Source organism: Capsicum annuum, chromosome 3, assembly GCF_002878395.1.
Source record: "Capsicum annuum cultivar UCD-10X-F1 chromosome 3, UCD10Xv1.1, whole genome shotgun sequence".
In the NCBI taxonomy this organism is placed as follows: domain Eukaryota; kingdom Viridiplantae; phylum Streptophyta; class Magnoliopsida; order Solanales; family Solanaceae; genus Capsicum; species Capsicum annuum.
Window position 1 is genome coordinate 238,875,517 of NC_061113.1, and position 11,286 is coordinate 238,886,802.

Below are 11,286 nucleotides of genomic sequence, written 5' to 3' on the forward strand. Positions count from 1 at the left end.
ACTTAAATGAGTGATGAACTTCTCTATCAGTACGAACCCAAAGGCTATCAATGTTGTTATTATGCTGAGCGGTGATACACCCAACACATCCTTTATTCCTCTAGGTATCATCTGCATCCCCGCAACCATTCATTCCCAAGCAAACTTCGTGTCGCTGGGAACACACTACATTTACTTGAGCCTCTGGTTTCACTTATTACTTACCTTTGATAAAAACTACAGTAGTAAAACGTACAAGTGACAAAAGCCCGTCACATGTTCTTGAGTTCAACTTTATCCTATCCCCAATAGCCTGAATTGGTAATTGACCTTTGTTAATTTCAAGCTGCATAAATTGATAGGTTGCGATATATTGAGGGAAGAGGTTCTCAGCCAGGCACCATGAGACTGGAGAGTCTGAATGTTAGTTTAAGTTCCTTTCAACTTCAGGGCAGAGCATCAAAGTTGGAGAACTCGAAGTCGGTGGGGAACTTTTACAGGATACGATATGCATCATTACTGTTGCTATGAAGCCTGTTGGTAATGAAAGTGAACCCCGTCACCAGTTTCTATCCACTCAAATAAAAATCTCTGGAAGACTTTGCTTACATGGTTTACTGATGATCAATCATTAAAACAGAGACACTGTATGCAACTGCCGGCTAAATGTTTAATTTACTCAGGTTTCATACTTGAGTGCAGCAATCTGTATGCAACTGCCATCTAAATGTTTAATTCACTCAGGTTTCATCATCGACGTGAAATCATCATTTTCGTGACTTTTAATTACGCTAGGCTCGACCATCTTTTTGGCTCAGCTAGATAGTTGAAACAGGCATCTCCCATCCATTAAAATATCAAACCAAAGGAACAGCAAATAGGGGAATCCTATGCACTTAAATTTCCTCATCCTCAAAGGGATCTTTTTCTGGATAATCTCCAATCTGCAATACAAAAGACAGAGTCTGCGTCAAAAGTTCAGATTTAGTGTAACTTACCACCACACTAACATAAATGATTTCACCTTTTCGTTCCAATAAGAGGAAGTTAGTCAAGGGGAGGGATGCAGTCGTTTCTGGGAAAATCATTTCTAATTTCTTCACTCGTTTATGAATATGAAGTTTCAAAATTTTAGTCTTGGTTCAACCAGATTAAATCAAGTCAAATACACACCCTGTTCTGTAACTTCCTATAATCACAGAACTTAACAGTTAACGCCCCATAATTAATGCTTAAATGCCTTCTTTATTACTCTTCCCATCCATCTTTATTTGTCGATGTTTGACTTGCACACTCATTAACAAACATAAATAAAAGGACAACTTTACTATATCACCCCTATTAATTATAAGCCATCTAAATGTTGCAAAGTAAATAAAATTTAATAACAAAGGTAAAATAGACACAAAATGGTAATTATCTCTTGTTTTTTCAAACTGGACAAGTAAAGTTGGACAACTATTTTTTTTTGGAATGGATAAAGTTGGACAACTATTTTTAATATACTGAAACGTAAAGATGGACGGATGGAGTAACAACTTCACAGGAGCTAAATCACGTTTTTAGCTTTAGGAAGTGATTGCCTGAACAGACTAGTATATGCTCCTGATAAGACTCCATAACTTGGTATACACAGCTAGTAGCTTTACTTTTTGACGGTAGTAAGTGTAAATATATTCATCTTAGGAAAGATAGAATCGTGCCACGTTCAACCCAAAGCATGAAACAGATACAAGCACATTAACTGGCAAGTTTATTAGGGCAGTGGAATATAACAAAGATACCCATTGTACAAACCTTTACTTTGTCTGGTCGGACCATTGCACCATGAAGGGGAGGGCACTCAAAGTAACGTTTCCCTTTCACCCTGTGAAAATATGAGAATAGCTTTGTTTTAGATGCAGCAATTACTATAGACACCGTCAGTCTCCCATATATAACATTTATTCAGAAGTAAAATTGCAAGTATGGAATAAGAAATCAGGGTGAAAATGAAAATGGTTGTCTCAATGCACAAGGCAAGGATTTCTAAGGAAAAAAGAATGTGCAGCAAGGGACCTTTAGAGGCCTCTGGCCAAGTATTGTACTGTATAATGTAGCAGAGCAGAGATCATTTGTTACTCATGACTCTGTGGGTTACCTATCAATCATGTCCTATAATTTCAAAATTACGATTCTTCTTTTGATACATTATTTTCTTCATAAAATGAAACCTATCCCGACCCCTTGTGGAAGCAAAGATCTGATATCAAGATCCCGCATGGATTAAGCAACCATCCGCACTTTGGCAGTAACTCAAGTTATAAGTTTATAACCTTGTCAGAACTATTTAGCTATTCCACTCCTCTAGGTTCTCTAGCAACCCAGTAGTTCAAACACAACACTGTTTATCTTTTTTTTTCTTAATTAATATGGTGAATGCATGTGTTGATAGTTGTGTGCATCATTATCTGCCCATCAGAAAAGACAGTCAATTGCACTGAGGTTAGTATGTTCTCTGCCATAAATTTGTGCGCACCAATTGTAAAACATTAAATTTGTTTAATCAATTGACTAAATATTTAGGTAGAGCTGGAGAAGAAGAAACCTATATGCTGCTATTCGGAAACAGGATAGCAAACACCAGATTGAGTTTGGCAATAACAGAAAACTAATTTATCTCTTCAAAATAATAAATGCAACCTAAGATGGATTACCCTTGTGGACGCAAGGATCGAAACTGTAGGCCGTCATCAGTGCATTTGATACAAAAGTAGTAATTATAATTACTATATAATAGAGCATCAAAGATTAAACAGGCACCATGGATCAAGGAAATGTTAAGACACCTTGAAATTCAGAACTTGGGCTATAACATTAATTTCCGACACAAAAGCACCAAAGATGAAGAGTTAGCTCAGACATGTTCTACAGTTAGTAGACATCTAGACAAGGCAAAATTTTCTAAAGTAAGGATTGGCTCAATGAACTAATACAAGGTCTCTACTCAGTGGAAACAGGGAGGCAACTAAGTCATTCATAAAAGACCTGCATAGCACATGCTTCTCAGAGAATAAACTCTCTACTGCTGGTTACCGTTAATAACATATATGTATTGCTACTTCAAAACAAGATTTAAATGAGAACTTTGTGTTACTGACGTACATGCCATCATGTTTTCCAGCTGGTTCATCAAACTTAATTCCAACCCAAAACCCAGGTGCAAGTGTTTCTGCCCGACCAACAAATTTGACCGTGCCTCTTCTCTCTCCAGGTTCCACTTCACATCTGTCCCCTATCTGTTTTCATGAAGAAAACAAAAATTGTATTTGAACCAAAAAAAAATAATAATAATAACAACACTGAATTATTCTTCTTCTGACTTCTTAGCCAGGAAAGGTAAACTTGCAGGAAGAAATAAAAGGAAGAAGTACAGAGAAGAACACTTCTTCTGCACCATCAGTGGGGAAAAAAAAGAGGAAGAGAAAAACAGGAAGGAGAAGGAAGAATTTTAACAAATTTAACAATTGAACCACCAAATTCTTATTGAGACCTAAGACTTTTAACAGAGGTTCAAAAGATAGTTGGTCGTTGCTTTAAGTAAACCATACCAGAACCACAAGTCCGGTATAGTTAGCACAACAATAAGGCCAGAAATGACATCACTCATTTGGAACATTGAAACCAAGTTAGTATCCTTTTCTTTAACAAATAGTTTGTAACATGTGTGACAGGCAGTGGCAGAGCCACCTTGTGGTTAGGGGGTTCATCCGAACCCCTTTGATGGAAAATTATTCTATTTATATATGGTTAAAATTATTTTTTATGTATATATAGTTGATTGTGAACCCCCTTCGACTAGTTCGTGTGCTTAATTTTTTCGATTTTGAACCCTCTTAGTAAAAATTTTGGCTCCGCCACTGGTGACAGGTAGTCATGCAAATAAACATATTGACAATATACTACTCCTTCAGTCCCAATTTATGTGATGTAGTTTGACTTGGCATGGAGTTTAAGAAAGAAAGGAAGACTTTTAAAATTTGATGTCTAAAATAAATCAAAGATGTTTGTGCGGTTGTAAATCATTTCATTAAGGGTAAAGCGGATATATTAAAGTTAAATTGTTATTAGATATAGAAATGTGTCATTCTTTTTGGGACCGACTAAAAAGGAAAGTGTGTCATGTAAATTGGGACAGAGGGAGTATCAAGTATCAGCAAAGGCAATTGAGAAATGAAAAGCAAAACTTATTAGAGATTATATATCTACAACTTACTTACAAGTCAACAATAACAACAACAACAACAACAAACCCAGTGTATTCCCACCAAGTGGGGTCTGGGGAGAGTAGAGTGTACGCAGTCCATACCGCTACCTCCAGAGAAGTAGAGAGGTTGTTTTCGATAGATCCCCGGCTCAAGATAAAGAAAAGTAGACCAAAGCGTAATTAAATAAGAAGCAAGATGGATGGCATAACATGACAAGGAATAAGACACATAAAAATAGAAGGCAGAGCAATAAGAAATAAAATAAATAAGCGCAATAGGAGAAAGAGACCCACGGCCGCCTGACCGGGCTCCTATCTTTGGACCCAATCCTAGGTTTACTAGCCCGACTCAACCTGAGCTCTTCTAACTACTTACTAAATCCACGCACACAACCTAGCCTTCTACCCTTATCCGCGACCTCCACACCTTTCTATCTAGGGTCATGTCCTCGGTAAGCAGAAGTTGCTCCATATCATGTCTAATCACTTCCCTCCAGTACTTCTTCGGCCTAGCTCTCCTCCTTCTGAAGCCATCTAATGCTAACCTCTCGCACCTACAAACTGGGGCATCCGTGCCCCTCCTCATCACATGCCCAAACCATCTCAACCTTCCTTCGCGCATCTTATCTTCCAACAAAGCCACTCCGACCTTCTCCCGAACGGTCACATTCCTGACTCTATCCCCTCTGGTAAGTCCACACATCCAACGCAACATTCTCATTTCCGCTACCTTCATTTTTTAAATGTGGGAGTTCTTGACTGGCCAACACTCTGCTCCATATAGCATAGCAGGACGGACTGCCGCTCTGTAGAATTTACCTTTAAACTTTAGTGGCACCTTCTTGTCACACAACACTCCCGAGGCGAGCCTCCATTTCATCCAACCAGCTCCAATACGGTTAGAGACATCCTCATCAATCTCGTCATTCCCCTGAATCATAGACCCAAGATACCTAAAACTATCCCCCTTTCGAACCTCCTGGGAATCCAACCTTACCACGACATCATCCTCCTGCCTCACCTCACTAAACTTACATTCCATATATTCCATCTTGGACCTACTCAACCTGAACCCCTTAGATTCAACGGTTTGCCTCCAAACCTCCAATTCTTCATTCACCCGCCCGCGTCTCATCAATCAACACTACATCGTAGCGAACAACATACACCACGGCACCTCCCCTTGAATACTCCGTGTCAACACGTCTATCACCAACGCAAACAGAAACGGACTAAGAGTCAAACCCTGATGCAACCCTGCCTCGACCGAAAAATGCTCTGAGTCTCCTCCCGCCGTTCTCACCCGGGTCTTCCCTCCATCGTATATGTCAAACTTCAATTATACATTCAGACAACAAAGTTGAACCTTTTTTTTCCTGTTTATTTGTTTATACTTTTAATTGAGGTCGGATGAGCTTTTAGTCGCAGTAGATACATTGTCTGAAATTGTTTAAAAGGACGTAAGGATACAGGAGATTAATTTGGGTAAATGGTTTAGTCAAGTATTTTATTTTGTAATTCGCATCTTCTATGGCAATCATGACACAAATTCTCTTCTTCAGCAAGAGGTTGTGTATAAATAAATGTACACAAGAAGTTATCCTCAATTACTGTATAACTAAAAGGCTCATATGAGAAAAGTTGAAGATTGAAGTAAGGTCAAGAATGTATTTACTACTTCAATATGACAGCCCAGTGTACAAAGCATCCTGCGTTAGCAGGGTCAGGGAAAGGATCGCACCCCGAGGGGTATGATGTAGACATATTAAGAAGTTGGACGGAGAACTGCACTAAAGATGGAGATCACTAACCTTAATATTTGCACAAAGATCTTCCATGTCGTTGTCAGATATCTGTTTGACAAAGCCAAGTGTAGAAATGAATAAAAGACCTAGAGTTGCAAAATACAGCAATCGTGACACAAATGAAAAGTAAATAATTAAGTGATTAGAATTATCGTGCCAAAAAGCTCTTCTCTTACAACATGATTTAACAACCAAGTGACAACCTTTTTCTCTTACTCTCCACCACACATTATTGGGACATTATAATAGGATTGTTGTAGGGATAATTTAGAGGTAAAGTTGATATTCTGAAACAGCATAGTTATTTAAGATCCTATACAATAAGCAATGACATAATAAATTTTAAGGGAGGTCCACAATGTTGTGTTAAAAACTTACTTTAGATTCTTGACCAGGGGGTTGTTTAAGCGGCAATGTTTCCTTGAATTTTCTGAAAGTACCTAGAAAGTCACAACAAACTTATCAACTCTAGGATCCATCACAGATAGCTTCATGACATCACCAGGTAAATCATTACTATCAAGATAAATATGAAGGGAATTGTGAGAAATGTCTTAAGACATTTGTATAAAACCAATGAGTCAACATTTACCACCAAGTTTCCCATAAGCCTCTTCAGAGATAGTATACTTCTCCACAAGTGATGTGTCCTCGAGCCAACCTCCAGAAGTCACTGATGATGGATCGAGATCAATGACATGTAGGCGATAACTGCAAAGACAGACTGGTTAATCAAAAAATATATGTCCATATCAGTTCAAGTTCTTTCAGCACAAAATGAAGACATGATATGATTCCAATAGCTAGTATAAAGAGTTGGTTATCTAGAAATGGATAAGTATAATGTAATAGCTCTTGAACTAGTAGTGTTCTACTAACCCATCCAGTGGAGAATAAAAACCAAGCGGTCTTGCATTATCGCTTAGGACTGAGATTTTAGCACCAGTTTCATCATAGAGCTCTAGGGACATTGAATCGACAGAAGTACCACACTTTCTCCAAAGCTTGTCTTTCACGGCTTCCACTGTCATCTAAAAACAAAGAGAAACTGGACTGTAATGCACAACTCAGTGGATATTACAACTGCTAAAAGGACTTTTTTCACAACGAGTATACTCAAAATGACGAGTTTTTCAATCATTATTATTGATATATCAAAGATGATCCATTTGGAAGTCTAACTAATAACAACTCATCAATAAGTCGAGAACAGTGGTACACCGACAATATGTCTTTGCGGATTTGTAGTCTAAGTTCTACTTATACATTGCTGTCTAAATTACCACCATGATTATGGTTAAAGAGTGACTATAAAAAAATAATGTCGGGGTTCAAATAAAATGACACTTCATGAGCCTGGTTACTTGTAGAATATGAGAACATAATAGGTTTACAGCTTGCAAGTGGCTTGAGATGAATGGAAAGTGTCGTACACTCTATTACCTGTACTTCTGCACAACTAACCAAGAATCCAGGTCGAAAGTATTTTCTAGAGCAGTAGATTGTATGTGACCGTATTATGCTTCTTTGAGATAATGCTGCTGGCAGGGGCAGATCCAGGGGATCGGCAAAAAATTACGAATGCTCCAGTACGGAGATGCGAGAGGCTGGCTAGGGATGGTTTTAGGCGTGGTAGAGGTAGGCCGAAGAAACATCAAATATTGGAGGGAAGTGATTAGGCATGACATGGAGCGGCTGCAGCTTACACAGAAGACATGACCCTTGATAGGAAGGTGTGGAGGAAGTGAATTAGGGTAGTGGGTTAGTGGGTAGGAGTGCGTCCGTAGTAATAGGGAGGATTGCATAGTTTGTATCTATGCCTGTAGTTTCATGTGCATAGTGTTCTGAGGATGTTTTGTAATCTCGAATAGATAGTTTAGTGTATTACTCTGTCGATAACTTATTTCTTTTATTATCTAGCAGTGTGTTATCCCATTTTGTTGTTTATTTTTATGTTTTTTGTGGTTATACTGTTATCTGTCCTTAGCCGAAGGTCTACCGTATACAGACTCTCTACTTCATCTAAGGTGGTGGTATGGACTGCATACACTTTACCCTCTTAGATTCCACTTCGTGGGAATACACTGGGTATGTTGTTATTGTTATTGTTGTTGTGTATATACAGATTTTGGATCCCCGTGAACACAAGACTAGAGCTTGACTCAGTGGTTTAGAGGTTAAAAATCCACCTTGAAGTTCCAAGTTCAATAACAAACACTCCGTTTTTAATGTTTAAAACCCCTTAGTGAAAATCCTGGTTACGCCACTGGTTGCTAGTATCAGTTTGAAATAACATTGATGAATGAAGAATAACAGCATAACTGGGACAAGCAGTAGTAAATGAAGGTGAGAAATAGGCAAACCTGAAGAGAAAAACGGATTTCAGGAGAAAAAGTCTTCATATTGGAGTGAGTAACCCGTAAAAGGACGGATTCATCACCTCCAATCTGTAACTGAGAAGCAGCCATTATCCTTCAAACTCACCACTGTTTTTTCTAATTATTATTTTCTGTGTCTTCTGCACAAATAAAAGAGAGCGAAAATGTGGTTAAGGAAATTAGAGTAAAATTCACAGGTTGAAACTCAGATCGATCATAGACAATAAAAAAACACAACCCAGCCATACATAGGATGTCCGATGCGCTAAAGCTACCGCTATGTTTGGGTCCGGGAATTGTTACCTGAAAAGAGAAGTTCGAATTCGGAATTTAGCCTTCTCCACAGACCACAGCACCCGAAGAGAGAGAGAGATCGCACTACCGGTCTGTAGAGAGAGAGAACTGATTTTCAGAGTGTTAAAATTTGAATATTTCTATTTTCTAGTGACAAAACACAGTGGCTGCTCTACTTAAAGTTTTGTGCACCATGGTCTTACAAAATAAAATACTGGAGTTTCAAATAAAATATAAAAAAATACTTTTAAATCGTGTAGTTTTAAATTAAAGTTGTATCAAATATATCAAAATATTTTTTAATTTTGTGATCCTAAATATGTCATGTGAAAAGTTAAAATTAAAATATTATAAAAAAAAAGGGGTCATTCTTTTTTAAACAGACAAAAAGAAAAGTAAGTTATTCTTTTTTAAATGGAGAAAGTAGTACTTTAAGTTACTAGAGAAAATTGAAGAATAGGTGTCTTTTAAATCTTGAATGAAGGATTGGTGACATTGACCAACAGATAGGGTCAAACATTGTTAGAAAACTTGATCAAGTTAATTGTGCACTTGATTAATATTTTCAAAGCTTTCTAATCTTTTCAAAAATACAAATCAACCCAACCCACGCCCTCTTCAATCCAAATCAACCACTCTCTCCTCTCTCTCGATAGCTTCTCTCAACTCTCTCCCAACCAATAGTTCTGCAAAATTTCCCCTTCAACCCCCGACGACAAATAGTTGGGCTTTGAGTTCCCCTCTTCAATTCAATCAACCTGTCTCTCATCCTTCTCTCGACAGTTTTTCTCAACTCTCTCCCAACCAACTGTTCTGCAAATTTCTCATTTCAATCCTCGGCGACTTCAATATCCGACTACAAATAGTTGGGCTTCAAGTTCTTTTTCGACTTCAATCGATGTGACAGCCTTGCTCTCCGGCCACAACAGCTTTGAATTCTTCATCGGTCCTTTTCTTCTTTCACAGATAAAAATTTATGGCCTTTTTAGTTTTGAAGAAAACGAGGAACTTGAGCCAACTTCTCTTATAGTATTGATTAACAATTTCAATATTTGTTGCACTAATTTGAAATGCGGTCTAAATAAAACCTTAATTTCTGGTATTTCTTCTCTTCTCTTTTCGAAGTGAATTATGATATTTTGTTGTTTGTTGCATTTTTTTGAAGTTTGATTTTTATTGTTTGTGTTTATAAAAACAAAAAGACAATTTGGTTTGATTTGTTCTATTCTTGTTCTTGGTAAAAAATGGTGAAATTGTTGTTTTTTGTTTAACAAAATCGTGCTACTATTTCCTCCGACAGATTTCCCATCTCGTGCAACATATTAAATCCGACAGATTACCCATCTCGTGCAACATATTAACCATCTGATGCAACAGATTTATCATATGATGCAATAGATCAACCATCTGATGCACCAGAGGACCATCAGATTACAATTCTGATGTAACAGATTAATAATCTGATACAATAAATTTACCATATATTGCAACAGAATAAGCTTCGGATAAAAAATTTGATGCAACTAATTAACCATCTGGTGAAATGGAAGAACCATCAAATTAATGATCTGATGCAACAGATGAACCTCCTGTTGGATAAAATCCTACCAACTCTTCCTACAGGAAAAGTCCAAGACTTAATTTTTCCAACTGATCATTCATCTGCCGCGATAGATGACCCTATGTTGGAAGAAATCTAAATAATATTGACCGTTGATAACTGTTCCAACAGATCACTTATGTGTTGCAACAGATGACTGACCTGCTGCACAGACCATTCATCTTTCTCAACAGATGAGTGATATGTTTTGTATTGTCACAACAAATTACTCAGCCATTGCTATGGATTATTTAACTATTCCAATCGATTACTCATATGTTGCAACAGATGATATCATAACAGTTGTGTGATCTGTTGAACAGACCATTCATCTATCTTAAAAGATGAGTGGTATGTTTTGTATTGTTGCAACAAATTACTCATCTTATATGCTGCAACAAATATACTACCTGGTCTGTTGCAACTGTTATTATACTGTTTTGCTTATTTGATTTACTGTTATCCTTTTTTAATGATGCATTAATCAACAATAATATATTATTTTATGTTCTTGTTAATTTTAGATAATATGGTTTCCAAAAGAACAGAAACCGAATCAAGTCCAAGTAAAGGAACAAGTGAAGCAGCTAGGCTACATCCACCACTCTATGAGCTTGCTTTACAAGCGTTATCTCAATCAGGAGCAGAATATGATGAACACGGAGAGGAGAAATATTTCAAAAGAGATGATGCAGATGCTAATAGCCCTTCCACCGAAGAGTTGATCAAAGCCTTCAGTATTGATCGTTATCTTGTGAGAATATAGTGCGATGGTGCCGTAGATTTAACGAGTGATTTCGTGGTTAAGTCATTCATGGGATAATCTCTCGACGTCTTCAGAAAAATACTTCGAGAATAAAAATTGGATGTTTATTTCAGGGACAGCTGCTTTGGGAAATATCTTGATTTGCCGGAGGACAACAATGCTCGTTTCCAAATAAAAATGGTATGTGAACTTCTCAAGCGTAGATTTGTGTATGAAAA

General features: G+C 37.4%; 1 protein-coding gene across 2 annotated transcripts; it reads right to left on the reverse strand.

Moving 5' to 3' along the window:
- Positions 1 to 516: 516 nt before the first annotated feature.
- LOC107862801 (tubulin-folding cofactor B) lies at positions 517 to 8,905 on the reverse strand. 2 transcript variants are annotated; one of them, XM_016708464.2, is made up of 9 exons: positions 8,712 to 8,905; positions 8,394 to 8,548; positions 6,910 to 7,061; positions 6,623 to 6,741; positions 6,409 to 6,470; positions 6,037 to 6,078; positions 3,124 to 3,257; positions 1,777 to 1,846; positions 517 to 923 (listed from the first exon to the last, which is right to left on the reverse strand). In XM_016708464.2, exons 2-9 carry the CDS (start codon positions 8,496 to 8,498, stop codon positions 876 to 878), a joined length of 732 nt encoding a protein of 243 aa, XP_016563950.2. In that variant the 5' UTR covers positions 8,499 to 8,548; positions 8,712 to 8,905; the 3' UTR covers positions 517 to 875. The 2 variants fall into 2 exon arrangements, with proteins under 2 accessions (XP_016563950.2, XP_047265543.1); XM_047409587.1 differs by having other exon boundaries at positions 8,657 to 8,858.
- Between the last annotated feature and the right edge of the window lie 2,381 nt (positions 8,906 to 11,286).

Coding starts and splice junctions, on each gene's coding strand:
- LOC107862801 (XM_016708464.2), bottom strand. CDS start 8,498: ATGGCTGCTTCTCAGTTACAGATTGGAGGTGATGAATCCGTCCTTTTA. Junction 6,471..6,622: donor GGCTTATGGGAAACTTGGTG/GTAAATGTTGAC, acceptor GTGACTTTCTAG/GTACTTTCAGAAAATTCAAG. Junction 3,258..6,036: donor ATCTTTGTGCAAATATTAAG/GTTAGTGATCTC, acceptor TCATGAAAACAG/ATAGGGGACAGATGTGAAGT.